We start from the raw sequence: 25,322 nt of genomic DNA, 5'->3' as shown, positions 1-25,322 counted from the left end.
CTGGGCCATAAATCCCTTTTAATAAATACTTCCTGTTAGGCACAATTTGTTCTGGTTTTACCATTTGACTTCAGATTAAAGATACCTGAGCCCCCGAGTCTCTAAGTCCTAATATTTTGTTTCCATTTACTATTATATCTTTTTTGTAATCCTGATCATCAATTTCTCGTATGTCCAAACTCTAAATACTTTACTTATCTCAACTGGTTTTACCCCATAACAAGCAGTTCACTACAGACTCCTCTTGAATGGAGCCCTCACTCCTTGCATCAGGGCCCAGCCACGGTGCTGATACCATCCAGAAATGCTGTAAAGGAGAGAGAAGAGACTTTGTTAAATTCTGATCCTCTCCTCTTCGCAGAAGTACAGTGCTCCTGCCTTTCCCCCCTTACCCAAGTATCCAAATCCCAAGTGTCCTTTGGAGCCAGCAGTCTCAGGCTTTTATTCTAGATCTTCAATTTCTATGTCTGGTGTTGCACTAAGATAAACAAAAACAACATGTAAGAACATAAAACCCAAAGACTCCTCCAGCTCCACATGAAGACCCAACCCCCACCCAAAAAGGGAGAAGAAGTTACTTCTCTTTCTGAGGCTGCTGGCTCCAAAGTGTGTCCGTGCGGAGGTCTTCCTCGGACTTCTTAGTGATGGTGCACTAAGAGGAGAGCAAAGTGACACTTGGGAGACTTCCTCCCCTTCCCCTTGGCAGAGAGACAGTCCTCCTGCCTTTTGCTCCTTACCCAGGATTCAAAGGACTCCTCTTGAAGGGAGTCCTCACTCCTTGCGTCCGGGTCGGGATGCGGTGCTGATACCCTCCAGAAACGCTGTAAATGAGAGAGAGGAGACTTTGTTCAAATTCTGATCCCCTCCTCTTCGCAGAAGTACAGTGCTCCTGCCTTTCCCTCCTTACCCAATTATCCAAATCCCAACTTTCCTCGGAGGAGGATACTTTCGCTTCATCTGGTTCACTAGAAAAGAAGAGAAAACAGCAAAATGTCAGTAACTGAACCTTGATTAAGGATGCTCACTAAAACATCCGTGAATTAAATTAAAACAAGTAGACGAGAAGGAGAAAGGGGGATACCTGGCTGGAGCCACTCGATTACTTCTCCTCCTCCGGCAGCACGAGAAACAATCTTCACAAAACTTCCTGATGCTCTGCAAAGGAGAAAAGAGGACAAGATCAAAGGGAAGAGGAGGGAGTCGCCTTGCGAGAGCAGCTGTTTTGGGGGCAGTGCTGTTTTGGCTTGACAACAGGCAAACACCCAAACACTTCAGGAAAAATGGAAACTCTTAATGGAATTTATAAAGAATCAGAAGAAGATGACTATAATATGATATGCTGACTAAAAACACTTTTAAGAAACTTATTATTGCTTTTATTTCTATAACTATATATCTTACACTTTTTCCATCCCACATCCTCTATCACCTAAGAGACTTTGGAAAATTGTTGGCCGTGGTGTTGATACCCTCCAGAAACGCTGTAAACGAGAGAGAGGAGACTTTGTTCAAATTCTGATCCTCTCCTCTTCGCAGACGTACAGTGCTCCTGCCTTTCTCTCCTTACCCAAGTATCCAGATCACTGTCTTCGGAGGAGGATACCTTGGTTACATCTGGGTCACTAGAAAAGAAGAGAAAACGGCAAAATGTCAGCAACGGAACCTTGATCAAGGATGCTCAATAAAACACCCGTGAATTAAATTAAAACAAGTAGACGAGAAGGAGAAAAGGGGATACCTGGCTGGAGCCACTCTATTAGCTCTCCTCCTCTGGCAGCACGGAAAACAATTCTCACAGAATTTCCTGATGTTCTGCAAAGGAGAAAGCAGGACAAGGTGAGAGGAAAGAGGAGGGAGTTGCCTTGCGAGAGCAGCTGTTTTGGGACCAGTGATCTTCCCATGGTAGCTTGAACTCCAAATGCCTCCAAACCTTTATTCAGATGGGCTATTCCACCTCAACCAATATTTCATTGAAAAGCGGGGAAGAACAGCATCAAACTTCCCCTCCTGGTGATCTAGAGAAGGCTTTCTCACACTATTTCCACCCACTTTCCTTGCCTACAGAATTACTATGAAGCCTGTCAACTGGCTAGGTTACTAGAATTAGATATTGGAGAGCCCAAAAGATGGGTTAGGATAGAGAAATTAACAAACGGGTGGGAATATGGATCTTGCATTATGGGGAAAATTGGGGGGAAAGAACTAAAAAAGATAAAAGGAGGCCCCTTGTTATCAACAATGACCTGTTGGGGAAAATGGCAAAACAAACTCCCACTAAATAAAATAGACAAGCTCCCAATAGGTTCCATAGACAACAGAAAACCCCAGCCATATCACAATATGCTAAAGAAACTGGAACAGAACGGAATAACAAAGATTAAGGACTTACTAAAACCATATGGGACTGTAATTCAATGGTAGGAAATAAAAGATACATGTGGGTCTTGAAAATTGGTTACAGTGGGGAGGGCTGTCTAAAAGACTAACAGAATTGAAGACTAAGGAAACCTCAGAAACAAATTTTGACAACATAATAAAATGGAAAGTTGAGAAGGAGAAAGGAATCATGGGATTTATATATAAAATAATTACAGAAATACAATATAACACAAAATCTACCCTAATAGGAGTCTGGAAGGAGGAATTAAGTTGCAGTGAGAGAGAAATAGACAATTGGATAAATTCAATCAATAAAATAAAATACCTAAAGATTAAAGAAATGCAATGGAAAATACTGACAAAATGGTATAGAACTCCCGCGCAACTGATGCATATCATGAAAACGTGTCCAAAATTATGTTGGCACAACTGCGGAAAAATAGGAACATACACCCACATGTGGTGGGAATGCGAAAAAATCCAAAAGTTCCAAGAAATAATCAGGAAGGAAATGGAGGAGCTATTAGGGATGAATATAGAATGGAACAAGACTCAATTTTTTACCCAGAAATTGGAAAGTAAAGGGGAATATAAAGAAAGTGAGGAAATAATAAATCACATGATAGAGGCAATCAAAGCCTCAGTGGCCCTAGGCTGGAAGGACCACAAGAAATGGGATATAAAAACTTGGTATAAATACCTAGCCGATTACCTTCTCCAAGATTATATTAGCGAAAGGAAAAGTTACTATATGACGGGTCAAAGAAGAAGGACATGGGAAGCAAAATGGAAGGGTCTCATATACAGAATAAAGGATAGAGATAAATATACTGTATTAAATAATACTATTCTCATGATTGAACAATTATAATAAACACAGCAAATGTACTTAACTGTTCCCGGGCGGGGGGGGGGGGGGGTTGTGGTGGTGGTGGGACTGGGGAAAATATTGGTATTTTGAATGTTAATTTCAAAGATGGTATGTTTCTATGTATTATACCAGGGGTCCTCAAACTACAGCCTGTGGGCCGGTCGTGGCCCCCCGGAGGCATTTATCCGGCCCCTGGATGTGCTGGGCCACTGTGCCCCAACGGGCTGCCCCTCGGCAGGGACGCAGCCTTGCTGGGCCCTGCACAGGGCGGGCGGCAGGAGGCACTTGTCAAGGTAGACCTCGCTCATCCTGCGCAGCTGCAGGACACCTTCCTGTCTATTGGCGGGTGGGCGCACAGGTGGCGTCATGTGAAAGGAGTTTGTTAATTAAAGGGGCTTTTTACATGACCCGTTTGCGCGCCCATCCGCCAAAGAGGCGGGAAGGTGCCTCACGGCCGCAGCAGAAAAAGGAAGGGACCGGCACTGTCTGAAGCCTGGCTCCCTCCTCCTTTCCCTCCCTCCCTCCTTCTTTCTCCGGTGCTGCTACCACCACCAAGGCAGCTTTCAGGAAGAAGGAGAGGAAGGAGGAGGAGGGAAGACTGCTGCTGCTGCTGCTTCTCCAACAGTGCTGCTTCTGCCGCTCCTGGTGGCTGGTGGGTGGGCAGGGGAGGGACCCACTGTCCTCCCCTTCCTCTCCTTCCTCCTCTTCCAAAGCAGCAGTGATGGGGCAGCAGTGAGAACAACACATCGTTCAGCCTGCAAAGGCTGACTGGCCGCCTTGATTGTGCTTTTCCCTTATGGCAAGAGGTTGGATATACGTCCTGCATATCAGATATTTACATGACGATTCATAACAGTCCAGTCAAACAGAGGAGGGGGCAACATCCATACTATAATTAAAAGACTGTAATCTTAATTTTCTGCTAGTATGAAATCCTGGCTTGTACTAGCTTGTACTATCAGTCATCGACCGCCGGACGTTGATTGCTGCCATGCAGAACTTGGCAGCATTCTAAGTTATAGCTGAGTTAGTGTCTGAAGGCAAGAGGGAGATGTAAAATTGTGCAGAGTATCCTAGGTGTTTGTATAGCCATGGAATAATGAGACGGGATTGAATATCTCTATAGAACAGGCACCAAAGAAGCACATGTTTTGTTGTCCTGGGTCAAAGGAGCACAGTCTCTCAGAGTATGGGTTTTCCCAGTAGCAGCCTTCCATATGGCAGATGGGAGGGCATGGCAACGTGCCAGAGTGAAGGCCCTCTGATGGCTGGTAACCTCCAGCATGGTTAGATATTTCATGGGGAAGGTACAAAACTGTTGTTTCTCAATTTTGCAAATTCTGGGGAAAGGGAAATAGAGTGGTTTTATGTACTCATTTCACAGTATTTGTCAAATCCTGCTGGTAGGGTTTAGCAAACAAATGGTACTCACACGATATGTGGACGTAGCCAGATTTATTGCTGCTACACAGATGAGGGAAAAAAAAAAATAACACTACTAATTTCCCTTTTACATTCAACCCCTTTTATTGTGTTTTTCCTCTCCTCCCCTTCCAAACCCTTCCATAGCCTTCTCCACCTCCTGTGAACAATTTCTCTTGATTAAAGCTTCCTCGCAGGACTGCTCTCCTCCTCCAAATTCCTTTGTATACGCTGACCTTGCTTCAGGTATGTTGGCAGAGCAGGAGTCAAATGCTTATTTTCTCAAGCTTTGACTCATGTCCTGACATGATCCCCCCCCCCCCAAAAAAAACCCCAAAGCCACAAGAGGAGAAAAAAACAGTATCAACATTTCATGGTAATCAGGTATACAATATTATCGTGGTTTATCAGGGTACTTCTGGTGAAATTTCTTTACCACCTGTGAAGCCCTTACATCAGAATGATTCACCCGTTCAGGATCAGGGAAGCCTTTCCACAAAATTAAATATTGGAGTTTCCCATAATGTTTTCTGGAATCCAGAATGTCTTTGACCTCAAAATGCTCTTGTCCCTCCACCATGATCAGTTCTGGCACTTGGGGGGGGGGGGGGTGTGCCATTTATGCTGACCTAGCACCGGTTTGATTAGACTGCAATGGAAGACAGGATGTATTCTTTTAAAGTTATGTGGGAGACCTAGTTTTACAGTCACCGGATTTATCTTTTGCACAATAGGGGCCCAGTTTTTTCAAGGGCTGAGATGTTTTCAAAAACTTTGTTGACAGATACACTAGATCCCCAATGTTAAACTTCCCTTAAGGTGCCCTTTTTTTGTTTGCATACTTTTTATATGCCTCTTGAGCTTCACTTTATTTGTAATTAGAAATAAATGTTTAACAATATTCCCGTGTAAACTATAGTCCGGCTCTCCAACAGTCTGAGGGACAGTGAACTGGCCCCCTGTTCAAAAAGTTTGAGGACCCCTGTATTATACAATAATTAAAAAAAATTCTGATCCCCTCTTCGCAGAAGTACAGTGCTCCTGCATTTCCCTCCTTACCCAAGTGTCCAGATCGCTGTCCTCGGAGGAGGATACTTTGGTTTCATCTGGGTCACTAGAAAAGAAGAGAAAACAGCAAAATGTCAGCAATGGAACCTTGTGTAGCTATGCTGAAGGAGATCAAGGATGCTCACTAAAACACTCAAGAATTAAATTTCCTACTGGGTTTAATGGATTTTGAAATAGATATAAATTCAAACAAAATATTCACCTACCTTATGTATTTTATTTATGTATTCCTACCTTATGTATTTTATTTATGTATTCCTACATGGCTGAAGAAAAGGGTTGGAATGGATGATATCAGATGGAAGCTAGCACCATCTCCAGGTACAAGGCATATCTTTTCACACAAAAAGGGAAAAAAGCAACAAAAACAACAACAAAACCCCAACAACTCAATATCAAAGAAAAAAAGAGAGAGAACAAAAAGAAAACACAAATTCCCTGGTAAAGAAGAAATGTCTCCACTTAAAAAAAACACTCCAAGTGCCTCTGTTTTTTTTTTCAAAAAAACCAATTTTTATTCGGTTTTTGGTTACACAATAGGTTAAAAAAGAGGTAGTGGGGAAGGGTGGAAAGGGTTGGAAAAGGTTTTTTGGAAGTGGGATGGGGTGGAAAGAGGGGGTTGGGAGGTGGAGTGGGGGAGGGGAGGGGGTTGATAAAGTAGGTTGTGTGTTCTGACTTCCAATCTTCTTCACTACGGTTGTTGATAGTTGTTGGTTCATCAAAGTTTCTCTCGCTTGATTGGCTGACCCTTTCCTAATGGCTTCCTTAAGAGCATTATATTTTTTGTTCATCTTATATCTATTATCCATTTCAGGTTTTTTATTTATTTATAAAATTCTTTACTGGTGACCTGTCTGTTTTTGATATTTTTGAATTCTGCTTTGAGCTCAGCAATTGGGTTAATTTGTCCATGTTCATAATATCTGCAATCTTCATTAGCCATTGTTCTTGTGTTGCGATCTCCTTTGTTCTCCAAACCTCACATAGTTTATTCTAGCTGCTGTCACCAAGTAATTAAAAAAATTGTCCTTGTTGTGATCCATTTCTAAGTCAATTGTTCCTAATAAGAAATGTTCTGGTTTGAGTTCGATTTTTATGTCTATTATCTTTTCTATTTTTTCGTGAATATTTCTCCAATAGGATTTTGCCAACTTGCAAGTCCACCACATATGGTAAAATGTCTCCATTTGTTCTTCACATTTTCAGCATCTATCGTTGACTTTTGGATAACATTTCACCAGTTTCTGAGGTGTGATGTACCACCTGTACATTATTTTCAACCAATTTTCTTTTAAATCAAACACATATATGTATTTTATTTTCTTGTTCCAAATTCTCTCCCAGTCTTCTAAGTTGATTGAATGTCTAATATTTGCAGCCCATTTTACAGTCTTTAATTAATTCTGTTTCTGTGGACCATTCTAATAGTTTCTTGTAAATTTTAGTTATTGTTTTGTTTTCTGAATTCAGTATTTCATCCCAAAAGGTTCATTTGTCCATAAATCCATTTTTCTTTTCCTTTATATAATATTCTCTGATTTGTCTATATTGGAACCATGAGATTCCTCTGTCCAGTAAATTTAGTTTCTCTTGTTATTTTGGTATGAACTCCTTATCTTGTTTTATCAAGATGTCCTTGTATGATAGCCAACTTTCTTGTGCTGTCTCTCTTCTGTGATTTGAATCTTATGGTGATAACTACATAGCTGTTTTAGAATAAAGCCTTTCTTTGTATTTTTCCCAGAGGGCTGAACTAATGAAGTAATTTCCAAAATTGTTCTCTGTTTTTTTCCTTTGGTACCATAGGTGCGAATGTCATCCAGCTCTTAGATCAAAACCTTCCAGATTAATGGTTCTAGCATTTCTGAGAGTGGCCCAATCTTTTAGCTATGTCAGTCCTCCTGCTTCATAATACAGTTTTAGATCTGGTAACTCCAAGTGCCTCTGTTTGTCAGGTACACATACACAGGATTAGAGGCAGACAGAGAAAATGAGATACCCATCTTTCTTTCAAAGTAGGAAGAAAGACCAATGAAGTTCAGGAGTCTCCCAAGTCAAGCAGAGTCAGCAACTCTGATGTACATGCCTACATTCAACAAGGTAGTTTTCCTCATGCTCCCATTTCTGATGAATGGGAACGCACAAACTCACACACATTTAGGGCACCCGTTCCTTTGTTCTCAGAGGGTGTGTGTGTGTGTGTGTGGGGGATATATATATATATATATATTCATAAATAAATAAAATAAATAGTTAAATAAGGGGAAAAGTGATATAGAATAGGATGGTGTGGGGAAACAGGGAGAAAGAAACATAAAATTAAATAAAATTTAAAAATTTAAAAAAGGAAGGAAGAGGGAGTGGGAAAAAGGGGGGATTTCAGCTTCTATTCTTCATCTCAGAGGTTGTTTTTTTTTTTGTCATGTCAGGAGCGACTTGAGAAACTGCAAGTCGCTTCTGGTGGGAGAGAATTGGCCGTCTGCAAGAATTGGCTGCCCAGGGAACGCCCGGATGATTTGATGTTTTTATCATCCTTGTGAGAGGCTTCTTTCGTGTGCCTGCATGAGGAGCTGGAGCTGATAGAAGGCGCTCATCCGCCTCTCCCCGGATTCGAACCTGCGACCTGTCGGTCTTCAGTCCTGCCAGCACAGGGGTTTAACCCACTGTGCCACTGGGGGCTCAGAGGTTTCTCAAGGGTTTTTTTTGTAGTGGTGTTTTTCAAAAACTCAACAGCATTTGCCTTCTAGTCTCACTCAAATTCATTCTAGTGAGCCTGAACCTTGTGTTGTAGCATCTTAAGGCTCAGAAGGACTTTCTTGTCTTGGCCCCAAAAGCCTGGTTCTGAAGTGGGGGGTGCCCTTGATGGGGCCAATGTCTGGCAAGGAGGTTGCTACATCAAGGAGGCCATGTCTCTCTTACTCAGCACAATATTCAGAAGATCATCATCACCCATGACATTCACAGCTGTCAAACCTGGAGTCAAAGTGATGGAAACATCCAGTGTTTGGAAAGTCTCATCTACAGCAGGCGGGCACAAAACTTGGGGAAAGGGTGAAAGTTGGTGGCAGCTGAAGGCTGGGGGAAACCAGGCACGGCTATAGAAGTGACAGAAGCAGGGTATCACAGAGTCAGGGTGCAAGGATAGGGAAAAGGTGCTCAAAGGCTTAGGATCACAGAAATAGGAATGGAAAAGGCACTCTGAGACTTTAGGAACTTTTGTTTCAAGGTGAACGCCCAGGAGAGAATGATTCCTCAAGATGGAGGGAAGCCAGTTCCTCCCACAGACCCATTGTTTTGGATGCGTTTTCCATGGACTTTGGTTCTTCCGATGGTCCCCAAAGTCAAATAAGTCAATAAAAAATTAATTTAAAAAAATAAGTCCAAGCTGAATTAAAAGTCCAAGATGTTAATTCTGTTTACGGAAGCAGATGCGTGGCCACTTCTTGGCACATATCCCTTCAAAGCGTGACAGCTGCATGCAGTCCGAGTGAGCAGCTGACCCTCTTACAACTAGCACAACCATCCCATGGAGCTGTTCTGACAGTGTTTCTTTTGCAATCCCTCACATTTTCTAATCTGTAGCCCACATCTCAATGCTTTGGCCAGAAGACCCACCCTAATCATCGCCTACCAGTATGCAACAATACCCATTTCAGGAAAGCAGGTTTGGGCTGATCTGGCTGCCTGCGTTTGTTGTATCCCTGACAATCCCCAAACTGTTGGGCCAGATTAAAAATATTAGGCCTGCTGCAAATCATCCAGTGGACACATTGATTGCAAATAAAAATACCAACAACAACAATCATAATATTTTATTTATTTACTGTCTCTTCATTCAGCCCGAAGCGATACACAACATAGTTAAATACATCTATAAAATCACATATTAAAACATATTTAAGTTGCAACCCTGAAAGCATATTTTAAACCTTATACATTTTAAAATGCATGGCATAAAAATTAAAACATAATAAACACAGAGTATGATGTCATGGCCATAATTAAAACAGACTGGGTTTTAACAGGCAACCAAAGGAATCACTCCTAGATGTTCCTATAAATAGTCTTGCCAACTTGTTTGCAACTAATTGGAATTTCCAAGCTTGGTACAGAGGAAGCCCGATGTAAAGCACATTGCAGGATTCCTCCTTGAGGTTACAACGTATGCACCACCATTGTAAGGTTCTGCAATTCTTGGAAGGGGCACAACTGGCATATCGGTCAAAGCTGGTACTAAGAACGACTGACCATCGCATCTACCTGGGCTTACATTTCCTTAGCTAAACATGTTTTGAAGGCATGGAGAAATATAGTTGGGTGTCATTAGTGTAATGATTGCACCTTGCCCCATGCCTCCAGATGGTCTCTCCTGGCACTTTCATGTAAATGTAGATGCGATGAACCAGCTTTGAAAGTTAACTAAACTTTGACCAGGACACCCACTTCTAGAACAAGCAATCTGAGTGCTTCTTGATAAAAAAGAGGAATAATTTACTGAAGTTCACAAGGGGTTTTTAAAGTTCACAGGGCCATGAAACATTCAGTGTGCGGATGATGGGATTTGGAGTACCTTCAACTGATTCAGCTCAGACTTCCACAGACCACTAAGACCTCCAAGAATGACAGATCTGAACCAAACTTGGCACACAGAACCTCCATGACCAACAGAAAATATGGAGGGGTTTGGGAGGAATTCACAGTAATAGGAGGCTAGTGTTGCAAGAGACCTCCAAGGGCCATCCAGTCCAACCTCCTTCTGCCTTAAAGGGGGGAGGGGAAATCAAAGCACTCCTAACAGATGGCTATACAGACTCTGCTTATTATTATTATTATTATTATTATTATTATTATTATTATTATTAGAATCCTAGAGCAGGGAGAACTCCAATTGCCAACCTCCTACTGGCATAAGGGAAAAGCACAATCAAAACACTCTTGATAGATGGCCATTTAAACTCATAATAATAATAATAATAATAATAATAATAATAGAATCATGGGCTAGTCTGGTGGTATGGAAAATAAAGTCATGAGAAGCAGCCAGGGTTTGAAGCTGCAAGGCTTTTCAGTGATATTCATGCTGGCCAAAACACTCAAAAAAGCCTCTGTGGAACAGAGGCTGGGTGGCCATCTGTCAGGGGTGCTTTGAATGTGATTTTCCTGCTTCTTGACAGAAAGGGGTTGGCCTGGATGGTCCACCAGGTCTCTCCCAACTCTAGGACTCTCTGATTCTATATTCTTCACTTCCCTACACCAGTTTACCCCTTTCTTTCTTTTTTTGTTCCTTCCTTTCCTCTCCCACCTCTGCCTCCCTCCCTTCCTCTTGTTTTCCTTGTTTTCCTTCCATTCATAGTCTTCTCTTCACTAATCCTTTCCCCCTTTCTTCTCTCCTTTCCCTTTCTTTCTTTTCTTTCCTTCATTCTTCTTTCCTTCTCCTTTTCCTTCCCATAATATTCTTCTCTTCTCTTCACCAATCTCCCCCTTCCTGCCCGTTTGCCTGCCTTCCCTCCCTCTCTTCCTCCCTCCCTCTCTCCCTCTCCCTCTCTCTCTCTATGTCTGTCTGTCTCTCTCTCTCTCTCTCTCCTTTCCCTCCCTCCCTTTCCTCTCCCATCCATGCCTCCTTTCCCTTCTGTCCTCTTTCTTTCCTTCTTCCTTTCCTTCTATTCATATTCATATTCTTCTCTTCTCTTCACCAATCCCTTTCTTCCTTCCTTTCTTCTCTTCTTTCCCTTTCTTTCCCTTTCTTCCTCCCTCCCTTGCGAGGCAGTTTGTAAGGGTTTTTAAAGGTTTTTAGGGGGGGTGAAAGGAAGGGGGAATGTGGAGCCCAAGTGGGGGAGTTGCTGGTCTTCCCATGGTCCGCATCCTCCCTTCACCCAATGGGTCTCGGGGGAGGCCGCTCATGCAGCCAGGCTTGCCTTGCAATCCTCCAGTCTTGGGGGGAGGGTTGCCTGGTGGCCACTTGGACATCATGGAGCCAGTACAGTGGCTCCAGCTGCTGCTGGGGCTTGCCTCTCCAAACCTCCATGCCCTCCGTCGGGCCAGGCTTTCTCCTTCCTTCCCTCTTTCCTTTCCTCAATCCCTCCCCTCCTCAAAAGAAAGAGGACTCTTCCTTCCTGCATTGAAATGGACTCCATAACTAGGTTTTTCTTCCCTAACAACAGTTGGTGCATCATTTTTCTCGTGCGCTGGGGAGGGGGGCTTTTGTGCATGCTCTGTAAAGTATTTTTCTTTTTGAGGAGTTTTCCAGTTATTTCCCCCTTCATATTTAAAGGGTTTTTTTTTCTTTGAAAGACATAGATTGGATTAGTATGTGTTTTGCTGCCAAATTTGGTGACATTCGGTCCATTGGTTTTGTTGCTTTTAATGTCCGACAAACAAACAGAGCATTTTTATATATATAGAAGATGACTATACTTTGTACTATTTATAAAGCTTTTACCAACTTTTCTGAGTTTTGGCCATTTTGCCAAATTTGATTCCGAGATTGATACTGGAATGGCCTAAACAAGAACAAAAATATAGGTGAAAAGTGGCCTTGGATAACAGTCTGCCCAACGGGGACAACTGTAGATTAGACCATTCCATTCACTTTTGTACAATATAACTAGATATGTACTTGTAACTGATGGGTCCATTTGATTTTGCAGGCCATGTATAATGTATTAGAGTCTTTTAAAAATTGTTCTTTAATTTGTTATCAAATTAATTCGATTTAATTGTCTAAATGTTTGTTTATGTTCTATGTTTAACATGATATTAATTTTCAAATTTACAGTTATATGTTATTTTTTATTTATTATGCTTGGTTTTGCATATATGTTGGCATTGAATCTTGCCATTATCCAATATACACTGCTTTGAGTCCCCCACCCAGGGGTGAGAGATGTGGTATATAAACACAGTAAATAAATATCACTGGTTTCAAATTTTGTTGGGCAACTATCCTATTTGTATAGATTCGGAAAGAGGCCATTGCTTCCCTGGGCCTTGGTGCCCCTTTGTTTACATCATTGCCATAAGAGTGCAGTTCGGAACTGTTGTCAAGGTCAAGGCAAAGGGCAGATTTTCTGATTCTCTGTCTTGGTGTGACATCTGCCAGTTCTGTTTCTGCTGCCTCCATCCGTTAGTTGCTAATATGCCCTTCAGACTACTACTTAAAGGAACTGTTTGGCCCTTTGGCACTGATGGGGCAGGATGGGGACAGGGAAAGCAGGAAAGAGAGAAAAGGTTAACAAAATAATGGGAAAAGGGGGAGGGGTAGTTATTGTTAGTGGCCAAAATCGTTACAAATATGTTTGCCGCAAAAAAAGAAGGACTGAATTTTAGAGTGGGAGAAGAGACAATTATCAGTGTCCAAAGTTATTATTAATACATCTATCTCTTCATGTGAATTACAATTACAAGAATGATGTAAAATGTCAAAAATGCCATGTATCCACTATATCAAAGAGAGGAGGAATATGGTCACCAAACTTTAAGGCCAACAGTCATATTTTCCAGGCTTCTCCCCCAGCTCTTGCCCATTAAAAGGTCATCTTCATCATTATTATTATCAAACTATTTGTTTTAAATCCTTTATCTAATTTTAGTTATTACGCGATCAATCTAAACATGAAATTTAATCTGTTAGTAAGTTAGCATTTATTTGCAAGAACTTAATGTTTTGTTATCATCATTTCTTCCTTTTTGAATAACACACAAAGTGTGTATATCTCTATTTTTTAAAAAATCTAAAAATAGTAAGAGAGATAAAAAACCACATCCATTTTAATGATAGAGGATGTGGGATGGAAAATGGGTAAGATATATAGATATAGAAATAAAAGCAATAATAATTTTCTTTAAAGTGTTTTTAGTCAGCATATCCTATTATAATTATCTTCTGATTCTTTATACATCCCATGAAGACTTTCCATTTTTCCTGAAATGTTTGGGTGTTTGCCTGTTGTAAATCCAAAACAGCACTTGCCCCAAAACAGTTGGTCTCGCAAGGCAACTCCCTCCTCTTCCCTCTGACCTTGTCTTCCTTTCTCCTTTGCAGAACATCAGAAAGGTCTGCAAGACCTATTTTCTGTGTTGCTGGAGGAGGAGAGCAAACAAAGTGGCTCCTGCCAAGTATCCCCCTTCTCCTTCTCATCTACTTGTTTTAATTTAACTCACGGGTATTTTAGTGAGCAACCTTTATCTTCTTCAGCTCCTGCCAAGTATCCCCCTTTCTCCTTCTCATCTACTTGTTTTAATTTAACTCACGGGTATTTTAGTGAGCAACCTTTATCTTCTTCAGCTCCTGCCAAGTATCCCCCTTTCTCCTTCTCATCTACTTGTTTTAATTTAACTCACGGGTATTTTAGTGAGCAACCTTTATCTTCTTCAGCTCCTGCCAAGTATCCCCCTTTCTCCTTCTCATCTACTTGTTTTAATTTAACTCACGGGTATTTTAGTGAGCAACTTTTATCTTCTTCAGCATAACTACACAAGGTTCCGTTGCTGACATTTTGCTGTTTTCTCTTCTTTTCTAGTGACCCAAATGAAACGAAAGTATCCTCCTCCAAGGACGGTGATCTGGAGACTTGGCTAAGGAGGGAAAGGCAGGAGCAATGTACTTCTGCGAAGAGGAGAGGAATTTGAATAAAGAATTTGAATAAAGCCTCCTCTCTTTCATTTACAGCATTTCTGGATGGTATCAACCGCAGCCGGACCCGGATGCAAGGAGTGAGAGCTCCATTCAAGAGGAGTCCTATGAATCCTGGGCAAGGAGCAAGAGGCAGGAGTACTGTCTCTCTGCCAAGGGAAAGGGGCGGCCAAACTTTCAGAGGAAGTCTCCTAATAGTCAGAAAGAGAAGTAACTTCTTCTCCCTTTTTGGGTGGGGGTTGGTTCTTCGTTTGGAGCTGGAGGAATCTTTGGGTTTTATGTTCTTACATGTTTTTTTTGTTTCTCTTAGTGCAACATCAGACATACAACTTGAAGATTTAGAAGACGACATAAGAGCCTGAGACTGCTGGCTCTAAAGTGTGTCCGTCGCACTGCCCAGGGTTCATAGGACTCCTCGTAATGGGGACTTCGTTCCTTTCCTCCCGGCTTGGCTGCAGTGGTAATACGATCCAGAAATGCTATATTAACAGATTACCCTCCCCTTGGTAAAAAAAAGTCCTTGTTTTATACTGTGTGTGATTTCTATAGTTTATTTTTTAAAATAAAAATGTAAAAAGTAGTATAATGCTCCACCCTTACCCCAGAGTCATGTAAATGTTTTTATCTCAACAGGCTTAATTGTCTTCCAAGGGTCTGTCTGCATAGGTCGAAGGAAAGAAGGATGCTGCAGAGACCCAGAGAAGAGGAGGAGGAAGAGTGGCGGCTGCGCTCGCTGAACAGCTGGGAGCCCTGCCAGGTCATTTTCTGCAACCAAACGCCACGGGTGGTGAGCCCCGTCTGCCCGGACTTCGAGGGCGTGCTGCGGCCCTACCTCAACCTCAAGCCTGGCACCGGTGCAGGATGCACAGCTACCTGGAACACCTTTGGTTTTTCAGAGATGCTGGGACTGATTATAGTCTCCTGGTCAACCAGACAGAGCTGTTTGTGGCATCTCACAATACAAACGGGCAGCCCATATTTGCAAATATTACAGTACCAGTGTTCACTTTGAAAGAAATATGTCTTCAAGTTGTTCGCAGTTGATTACCGGAAATTGGACATTGTTCGGTCCCTGTATGAAGATCTTGAGGACCATCCAGACATTGGGAAGGATCTTCGGCGGCTTTCTTTGGAGAGGTTAAGGAACGAAGACCCAGATAGAAATGAAGAGTTTTGGAGACCCAGATAAAAAAGTGTAGAGGGACTGATATCATAATAGAAGTGAAGAATATCTGAAAAAGTTACTTTTGCTAATTAACTGAGGAGCGCAAGAAGTATTAGCTGTGCTTTATGAACTGAACGTGACCCTTTTGTTGTGATATGGGACATAGGCTCCTTCTGATATAGCTACAATGACATCTTTCTCTGAGGATGCCTATAGTCACATGACAGTGAAATGAGAGGCAGCCATGATGGTTGAATATACTTGACTAAATCTATGTAAACTTTGGTCCAAGTGTGATTTTTTTTCTTCAAGTTGTACATTTGACAAAGATGTTTTCATGTGGCTCCTTCCTTATTTAATCATCTTGTTATAGTCGGTTATGAAACACCTTTTCTTAGTTGAGCAAGTTAAATCTCATACTGAAGGATAAGTTAATCTTATATTGTAACTTCATATGTAATTATTAAGTATGAGAAGTTACTGCTGGGTGGATTTGCTGGTTGTTTTTTTATAAATCAGTTCTGTTTCAGATGGTGCTTTCAGTGCATAGAATCTGTATTCTTCTATACTTTACTTATCTTTGGGTTACTGTAAAAATAGTATAGTGGAAACAAAGTTGTAAGTTATATTTACTTTCTGAGACTCTCGACACAAAACAAGAACCTTATAAGCCTATTGTGCAGACAACTTACTAATACACGCTCTTGTCACATCCCGCCTAGACTACTGCAACGCTCTCTACGTGGGGCTGCCCCTGAAAACGGCCCGGAAGCTGCAACTAGTCCAACGCGCGGCAGCCATGATTCTAACGGGAGTGGAGCGCCGGGAGCACACAACCCCCCTGTTGCACCAGCTCCACTGGCTGCCGATTTGCTACCGGGCCCAATTCAAGGTGTTGGTACTGGCCTATAAAGCCCTAAACGGTTCCGGCCCAAAATACCTATCTGACCGCATCTCGGCCTATGAACCCACCCGAACTTTGAGATCTTCCGGGGAGGCCCTGCTCTCGGTCCCGCCAGCCTCTCAAGCACGGTTGGCGGGGACGAGAGATAGGGCCTTCTCGGTGGTGGCTCCTCGGCTGTGGAACGCCCTTCCTGTAGATGTTAGGCTGGCACCATCGCTTATGACATTCCGTAGAAAGTTGAAGACCTGGATGTTTGTGCAGGCTTTTGAGTAATTCAGTGCAATCTCTGGTAATTGAACATAGGAAAGGAACATGGACGACGAATTTTGGATCACGTTTGGATGATGAGGCGCTTCGGGGTGGGTTTTTGTGATAATTGTGTATCGAGGTTTGTTTAATGCTAGAAATGGAACTGTGTAGTTTAACTGTTTTGATATATTGATTACTGCTGTTCTTACTGTCATTGTTGTTTGCTTTCTGGAAACCGCTGTGAGTCGCCCTCGGGCTTGAGATACAGCGGTATATAAGAATAGTAAATAAATAAATAAACCTGATCGCAAGTTTCTTCTGAATTATAGAACTAAATTGAACAAATATTAATATAATAGCCTGGCTATTTTTAGGTGCACCAAGTATGCATGAATCTCTGGTCACAATGTGAATATTGCAAAAGTCTCCTTGCCTTTCCTAACCTCTCCTCAACTCTGTACATTCCTCTACACATTCCTGAGGAATTACAAACCTAGTTAGTAAAATATATTTGCTTTGGTTTATAGAAGCATTACAATTGAACTATTGTCCTATTTTTCAGTATCTTATGTTTGCAACTATTGTGTTTTGTATGACTGTAATTGTCAAATCATTATATATATATATCTTTAACATTTGATTTTGTACACTTAATTCCAGCTAAAAATGCATCTTGAAGAGGAACCGGCAAAATGGAATTGCTAGCAACACCATTGTGTACTTTATTTGTTGAAATGAGTGTTTCCTTCTGTAAAGTTACTGGTTTGTGATGGTGGATATATACTGACTCTGCTCTGTAAAGTTTTTAAATTATTAAATAAAACAAACTGATTACCCTCCTCTTGGTAAAGAAATCCTTGTTTTATATTGTGTGTGATTTCTATAGTTTATTATTTAATAAAAATGTAAAAAGTAGTATAATGCTCCTGCCTTTTGCTCCTTACCCAAGACTAATGTAAATGTTTTTATTTCCACAGGTTTAACTCAAAGACCTTGGAGGAAAAAAGTTTGAATTGCCAAAGATTGCATTAATGGAGAATAAGGAAGCAAGGAAAGAAGAAATAGAAGTTTCATGTGAATTCTATAATTAATATATTTGTAAAATAAAAAAAATAAAAGTAGTATGAAAGGCTCCTGCCTTTTTCTTTCACTCCTTACACAAAAGTCAAGAACGCGATCCAAGGAAGAATTCTGAAATTGATCTGAAGCACTCAAGAAGAAAAGAAAACAGCAAGATGACAGCTACTAACATCTGAAGGAGATCAAGGATACGTTATCACAGATACATTGTTGAAAAACTCCAGGAAACTATGTAGATGGCGATGTATTGTTGAAAAACTCCAGGAAACTATGTAGATGGCGATGTATTGTCGAAGACTTTCATGGCTGATTGTGTTTCTTCATCAGCTTTCCTATGCAGAAGAGTTGCAAGACCAAGAACAGGCCACGAGAGTCAAGACAAAGATCCACCCAGAGGAAAAGTGTTCTTACCATACATCAAGGGAACCACTGACCACATAGGGAAACTGATGAAGAAACACAACCTCCAAACAATCTACAGACCCACTAAGAAAATCCAACAAATGCTGCGTTCAGCAAAGGACTAGAGGGATCCTCTCACCTCTGCAGGAGTCTCCCATTTACAATGCAGCTGTGGACAAGTCTACATAGGGACCACGAAACTCAGAATTTCTCAGACACGAATCAAGGAACATGAAGGGAACTGCACAGGCATGTATCCGGGGGGGGGGGGGGGTTGAGGGGCTTCAGCCCCCCCCCCCGAAATTCTCATGGTGGTTCGCGAAAAGGCCTTACTGGTGCATTATTTAAACTGTTATGTTTATTCATATCATGATCTGATCACCATACTCAATATATCCCATATGCATGGGGGTATTGGGGTAATGATACAAAAGGTTTGCTAGGCTAGACCCTCTTTCACTCAGACTCAGCCCACCCGAACCCCCCTGAAAAAAACTTAGCCCCCCCCCCCCCCCCGAAACGAAATCCTGGCTACGGGCCTGGAACTGCAAACTAATTCAACCAGAGAAGTCAGCCATAGCAGAGCACCTGATGAACCAACCTGGACACAGCATATTATCTGAGAACACTGAAATGCTGGACTACTCTCACAACCTCCATGTCAGGCTACACAGAGAAGCCATTGAAATCCATAAGTATGTGGACAATTTCAACAGAAAGGAGGAAACCATGAAAATGAACAAAATCTGGCTACCAGTATTAAAAAATACTCTAAAATTGTTGAAGTAAATAAAGAACAACACTCAAAAACAGGGGAATTCCAGACAAGAAAGAATCAGAGCCAGGTAATCACTTCCCAACAAAAGAGTCCCCCAGGCAGTAAGAAGCCAGACCTTGAAACTGCAAGGTCATTAAATGCTATTCAAGGTGGCCAGTTGCAATGTTCTCACCTACCTCAAACAGACAAGGGTTTTTCTCCCACGCTGGACATTGCACAGATATATAAACCCCACTTTCCAAGTTTGCAACAGACCTCACATCTTCTGAGGATGCCTGCCATAGATGCAGGCAAAACATCAGGAGATAATGCTCCTGGAACATGGCAATACAGTCTGGAAAACTCACAAAAACCCTATGTAGATGAACTTAAAGTACAACAAAGCATCTTCGTTTTATTGACTCAAAGGGCGCACTCAGGAGGCTCGTCAGAGACCTGGCCTGAATTTGTGCCCAGTAGTGCAAGGATTTATAGAATAACTAGCTGTGCCCTGCCACGCGTTGCTGTGGCCTATAGTAAAACTTATCAAAGTTGAGGTAGATATCTGGACTATTATGAAAGAGAGGTCCCTACCTATTCCTTCCCCCTTTTCCTCCCCCTTTCTCTCCTTTCTTCCTTCTCTACCTCTTTCTTTCTTTCCTTCTTTCACTACTTGGTTTCATCCTTCTCTCTTTCCTTCATTCCCTCCCCCTTCCTTCCTTTGCCTTTCTTCCCTCCCTGTTTGCTTCCTTCTTTCACTTTTTATTTCCTTTTATTTCACCACCATCATAACAATAACAATAATGCAATGCATTGCCTCTGGGACCTGACACCTCTCCCATTCCCCCAGGGTCTCATAGGAATCATAGCATCATCATAATAGAGATAACAACCTTTACCCGCCACGTGTTGCTGTGGCCAATCTTCCCTCTTTCTCTCCTTCTTTCCCTCCCTCCCTCCCTCCCTCCCTCCCTCCCTCCCTCCCTCCCTCCCTCCGTCCTTCCCTCCTTCCTTCCTTCCTTCCTTCCTTCCTTCCTTCCTTCCCATCTTTCCTTCTCCTCTTCTTTCTCTATCTCTTTCCTTCCTTCCCCCTTTTTCTTTCTCTTCTGCTGTCTCTCTTTTCTTTCCTTCCATCTTTCATTTTCTTTCCTTTTCTTCTTCCTCTAACTTTCCTTCCTTCCCCCTTTTTCTTTACCTCCCTTTCTCTTTCTTCCTTCTTTCCTTCCTTCCTGTCTTTCCCAGATTTTGACAGGGCGGGAAGGGGCGGGGTGGGGTTTGGAGGTGGCGTGAAGTAAAAGGAGGTAAGATTGGGGTGGGGGAGTGATGGAGCGTGGGGTTGCGTGTGTGTGTGCGGCAGCGGGGGGAGTGATGGAGCCTGGGGTTGTGTGTGTGTGTGCGGCGGCGGGGGGAGTGGGGTTGCGTGTGTGTGCGGCGGTGGGGGGAGTGAAGGAGCGTGGGGTTGCGTGTGTGTGTGCGGCGGCGGGGGGAGTGATGGAGCATGGGAATTTTGGTTAAGTTTCGTTGGGGGATTTTTGAGTTTTGTTCTTTTGCCGTTTTGTGAGTGTGTTGCTGTGTTGTTTTTCATTTTGAGTAGATATGTTTGTACCTTGTGGGTTGTGTTATGGGCATGGGGATTTTGGTTAAGTTTCGTTGGGGGATTTTTGAGTTTTGTTGTTTTGCCGTTTTGTGAGTGTGTTGTGTTGTTTTTCATTTTGAGTAGATATGTTTGTACCTTGTGGGTTGTGTTATGGGCATGGGGATTTTGGTTAAGTTTCGTTGGGGGATTTTTGAGTTTTGTTGTTTTGCCGTTTTGTGAGTGTGTTGTTGTGTTGTTTTTCATTTTGAGTAGATATGTTTGTACCTTGTGGGTTGTGTTATGGGCATGGGGATTTTGGTTAAGTTTCGTTGGGGGATTTTTGAGTTTTGTTGTTTTGCCGTTTTGTGAGTGTGTTGTTGTGTTGTTTTTCATTTTGAGTAGATATGTTTGTACCTTGTGGGTTGTGTTATGGGCATGGGAATTTTGGTTAAGTTTCGTTGGGGGGTTTTTGAGTTTTGTTTCCTCGTTGGATGCCCCTAACAAATTTATATATATAGATAGAGTTGTAGGAGACCACTTGGGCCATCTAGTCCAAGCCCCTGCCATGCAGGAAAAGCACAATCAAATTACTCCTGACAAATGGCCATCCAGCCTCTGTTTAAAAGCTTCCAAGAAAGGAATCTCCACCACACTCCAAGGCAGAGAGTTTCACTGCTGAACAGTTCATTTTCCACAGCATCGCATAGACTAAATTCCACTGAATGCTACACTTAAAATTCAGGAATCTCCTGATCTCACCACTTCGTTTGGCCTCAAGTGTAGGAGAGAGAGCAGTCTTTGCATAGTTTTAAGTGTGGGGGCCAGCAGTCTTTTTCAGCATTTCAGGAGGTGGCAGGGAAATGGATTTTTAGAAATCATCGGGAAGTTTGGCCTTTCCTGTAATGTAGTGGCTGCCTGGGCATGTTCCAGAAGCATCATCTCATTATTATCAGAAGCAAGTGGGAATAATGCAATTGGCCCACTTGGTTAGCATAGAATAGCCTTGCAGCTTCAAAGCCTGGCTGCAATTATGCAATGATGCATGTTTCCCCTAGTAATTTGTTTGTATATGATTATGAAAATATTATACAGTGTAGATGCACCTTTGTTCCCAGAACACATACAGCTAAGGGACCATCCAGACAGTACCTTTATCCCAGAAGCTCCTGCAGCAATGAGGAGGGTGGCCAGATGCGGTTCTCTGTAAACCAGGAAACAATGACAACAAAAGGCAAAAATCCAGTGATATTCGATTGCAGGGACATAGAGACATACAAATAGCCAGATATTTGCATGTCTGTATGCCCCTGCAATTGGAAATAATTGGATTTTTAAAATCTTTGTTTGTTCCTGGGTTTTTGATGCTTATTCCTGATTGGTCCGTTCCCAAAAAGGTGACACTTGAGTAGAAAGCAAAAACTTTGTCCTGGGAAGAGGAATTTCATCCTTCACCTGTTTGATGAAGTTTGTGGCAGAGAAATGAAGTTCCTGGGGTGCAACAAGTACTTTCACAGTAATTAGTACCCAATGAAAGAGGAACAGACACTTTCAAACGAGGCCATTTGTGCAGACAGGTCTCATGGTGTACTTGTACCAGGGAACAACAGGAAGATGTTGCTGGATTATACATGTTGGTTCCTCATTGGGTGTATGCTGATATCATGTGTACAGTAGTTTATGGCCAAAACTTACTACTGGCTGTTGAGACATGGATGTGTTGGTGAAGAATGTAAATACTGAGAGCCAAGGTCATGCAGGTGGCTAATAGGAAAAGCCTTGTGTAACCCAGGAACAGCGCTAGGTTGTTTGATGCCACAAGTACACAACCAAATCTGTCTGGACAGATGGCCAGGCAGCCTATAAAAACTGACAATAATGACAAAGTTCTGTTCCTCACTTGAAAGTTAATTTATTTAATAAATAAGCTTGAAAGTGTGTGTTTCTGTTTCATTGTGTAGTGCTGCCTTGGATAGAAGTAGTCCTACTCCAAAATCTTTGTTTGTATGCCAGAAACTTGATAAAACACATGGAGGACACAGGGGTTTTTTTGTCTACACATAACCTTTAGCAGAGATGCAGATATGCGGATATCCACAAATATGGATAGCTGAATAAAACCTTGCTGTTGGATGCTACAAGTACACAACCAAATCTGTCTGGACAGATGGCCAGGCAGCCAGACTGCAAACAAGCAGTGCCTGTCGTTAGTAGCTCAACTGGCATTGTGGTGAAGGTTAGAGATGAGCGTCCTCATTCTGTTTCCTTCCTATCTATCGCTTTCATAGCAATACGCGTCCGCACACCAATCATGTAACACAAGAGTTGTTGACTTCATTTGGTTGGGATGTTTTAAGCCACCCCTCTTACAGCCCCGATTTTGCACCTAGCGATTATAATCTGTTCCCTAAATTGAAGGAACACCTTGGTGGATAACACTTTTCCAACAAAGATGAGGTTAAAATCGAAGTGACAAACTTTTTGAAAAAGGTAGAGGGAGACTTCTATGACAAAACTCGTCCCACTGATGACAAAATGTATTGAACTGAATGGTGATTACATGGGAAAATAATGTAATACCTTGTAAGTTTTATTAAAATATATTCATTCTTTGTATTTTAAAAAACCTTGTAACCTTACTTTCCAGATATCCCTCATATAAAGAAGAAATTCCTGCCAATTAAAGCAGTATGATATCTTATTTCAGTCATACTTGCTTTGGATTGCTGATCATTAACATTTATATTTCTGAGGTGTGATGGCTCCTGGTCTACATCTATAAGGATGACACTTTTTTTAAAATGACACTTAGAGATACTGCAGATTCTTTGCCAATCTGGATGCTCAAGCAACGTCTTGGAGGTAGACCCAAACCATATACAGATGAAACCTTCCACCTCCATATTCTGTGTTAGGTTATATTCCCAAAATCTCAAAACAACAGGATATCCCATCCAAAGTACAAAATATTCATTTGCAGCCTTTCAGTCTAATTCTATATTCTTTTTAAAATGAAGAAATGTGTACACCATATCTGGATAGGTATACATTAACTTTCTGCATTCAGACATGGTACAATAACATAGTTTCTATAAAACATGCTACAGATATATGGAAAGAGGACTAATCACTGATTGTACTTCATGTATTTTTGTTCATGACCTTCTCAGTCCTGTGGCCTCTTTTACAAACTTGGTTCTTTTATTTTCCATTGTTTTTCTGAAATAGTCTGTTTGCTTGCATCCTGATTTTCATTTTCATGTGTTTGTTGGGTCAGTCGCTGCTTATTCTTTATGGGTGGCAAGATGCTTGTATTTTTCTGCATGGCCTTCTCATTTCTGTGATCTCTTTTAGCAGCTTTGTCCACGGGCATTTCCAGTTCTTTTTCAGGAGTATCTTGTTTACTAACATCCTCATTGTCATTTATTTCTTGCAATGATGCAATGGATGACAGTTTTTGATTTGTAGCAGACACCTTTTCAGGGGGATCAGTTTTTACTTCTCCGTTGAGATGGTGCCAGTTAATTTCATCTAGATTTTAAAAAGCATACGAAAATGTAAGTTAAAATGTGAAAGCATAGACAGAAGTTTTTCAGAAATTATTTAGATATAAAATCTAAAACTCCAACAAGATTTCAGAAAATCACATTTGCAAATTTGGAATATTTTCTTCCCACGGGAAAAAAGGAAGGAAGGAAGGAAATTATTATTATTATTATTATTATTATTATTATCATCTTTATTTGTACCCCGCTAGCATCTCCCGAAGGACTCGATGCGGCTTACAAAGGCCAAGGTCTCAATAAAACAACAGCATAACAAATACACAACTTAAAGCAAATCAAAACATTAAAGCAATAACAAAACAACAAAAAACAATACACCATAACACAATAAAACTAGAGCCGAGCCAAATGTGATGGGTACATATTAAAAAGTGCTGGGTGTGACAGGTGGTATGTCGGAATTTTGGGTAAGTGCAGTGTGCAGGCAATCTTAAAACTCTGATAAAAGTGCTTCAGGGACATATTGCTGGGGTTTTCCTATTCTGGAAAGGCACATCGGAACAGCCAGGTCTTCAAGCTCTTCCTAAAGACTGCCAACGTAGGGACTTGTCTGATGTCTTTGGGGAGGGTGTTCTAAAGTCGGGGGATACCACAGAAAAGACCCTGTCCCGCGTTCCCACCAAACGCACCTGTGGCGCATGTGGAATCGCGAGCAGGGTCTCTCTGGATGAGCGAAGAGAATGCGTGAGTTCATAAACGGAGATGCGGTCACGCAGGTAGGATGGTCCCAAACCGTTTAGGGCTTTGTAGGTAAGCACCTGCACCTTGAATTGGGTTCGGAAAATAAAAGGCAGCCAATGGAGCTCCTTGAACAGGAGGGTTGACCTCTCCCTGTAAGGAGCACCAGTTAACATCCTGGCCACTGCCCGTTGGACCAGTTGAAATTTCTGAGCCGTTTTCAAGGGCAGCCTCACGTAGAGCGCATTACTGTAGTCCAATCTAGAGGTCACCAAGGCATGGACCACCCCGGCCAGATCAGCCTTAGCGAGGTACGGTCGCAGTTGGCGCACGAATCTCAATTGTGCAAAAGCCCTCCCAGACACCGCTGACGCCTGAGCCTCAAAGGAAAGTGATGAATCTAAGAAGACTCCCAACTGCGGACCTGTGACTTCAGGGGGAGTGTAACCCCGTCCAGCACAGGTTGCCACCCTATACGCCGATCCGGTTTACGATCGACCAGGAGGACCTCTGTCTTGTCGGGATTGATCTTCAGCTTGTTCTTCCTTATCCAGATAGCCACAGCAGCCAGGCACT

The 25,322-nt window shown here is 42.0% G+C and overlaps 1 protein-coding gene and 1 pseudogene across 1 annotated transcript in view; one reads left to right on the top strand and one right to left on the bottom strand.

Moving 5' to 3' along the window:
* The first annotated feature begins 15,054 nt into the window (after nucleotides 1-15,054).
* LOC132775414 (von Hippel-Lindau disease tumor suppressor pseudogene) lies at nucleotides 15,055-15,583 on the top strand (annotated as a pseudogene).
* Nucleotides 15,584-23,595: 8,012 nt separating this feature from the next.
* The window catches only part of DYRK4 (dual specificity tyrosine phosphorylation regulated kinase 4), a 38,333-nt gene continuing 36,606 nt past the window's right edge, over nucleotides 23,596-25,322 (bottom strand). The window contains exon 17 of the mRNA XM_060779563.2: nucleotides 23,596-24,033. Coding sequence (XP_060635546.2) covers nucleotides 23,687-24,033 — 347 coding nt within the window. The 3' untranslated portion in view covers nucleotides 23,596-23,686. The remainder of the gene's footprint in view (nucleotides 24,034-25,322) is intronic.

The sequence above is a fragment of the Anolis sagrei genome, chromosome 5, assembly GCF_037176765.1.
Source record: "Anolis sagrei isolate rAnoSag1 chromosome 5, rAnoSag1.mat, whole genome shotgun sequence".
NCBI classification, from domain to species: domain Eukaryota; kingdom Metazoa; phylum Chordata; class Lepidosauria; order Squamata; family Dactyloidae; genus Anolis; species Anolis sagrei.
The sequence above is the reverse complement of the archived record's forward strand: the minus strand, read 5'-3'. Positions and strand labels throughout refer to the sequence as shown.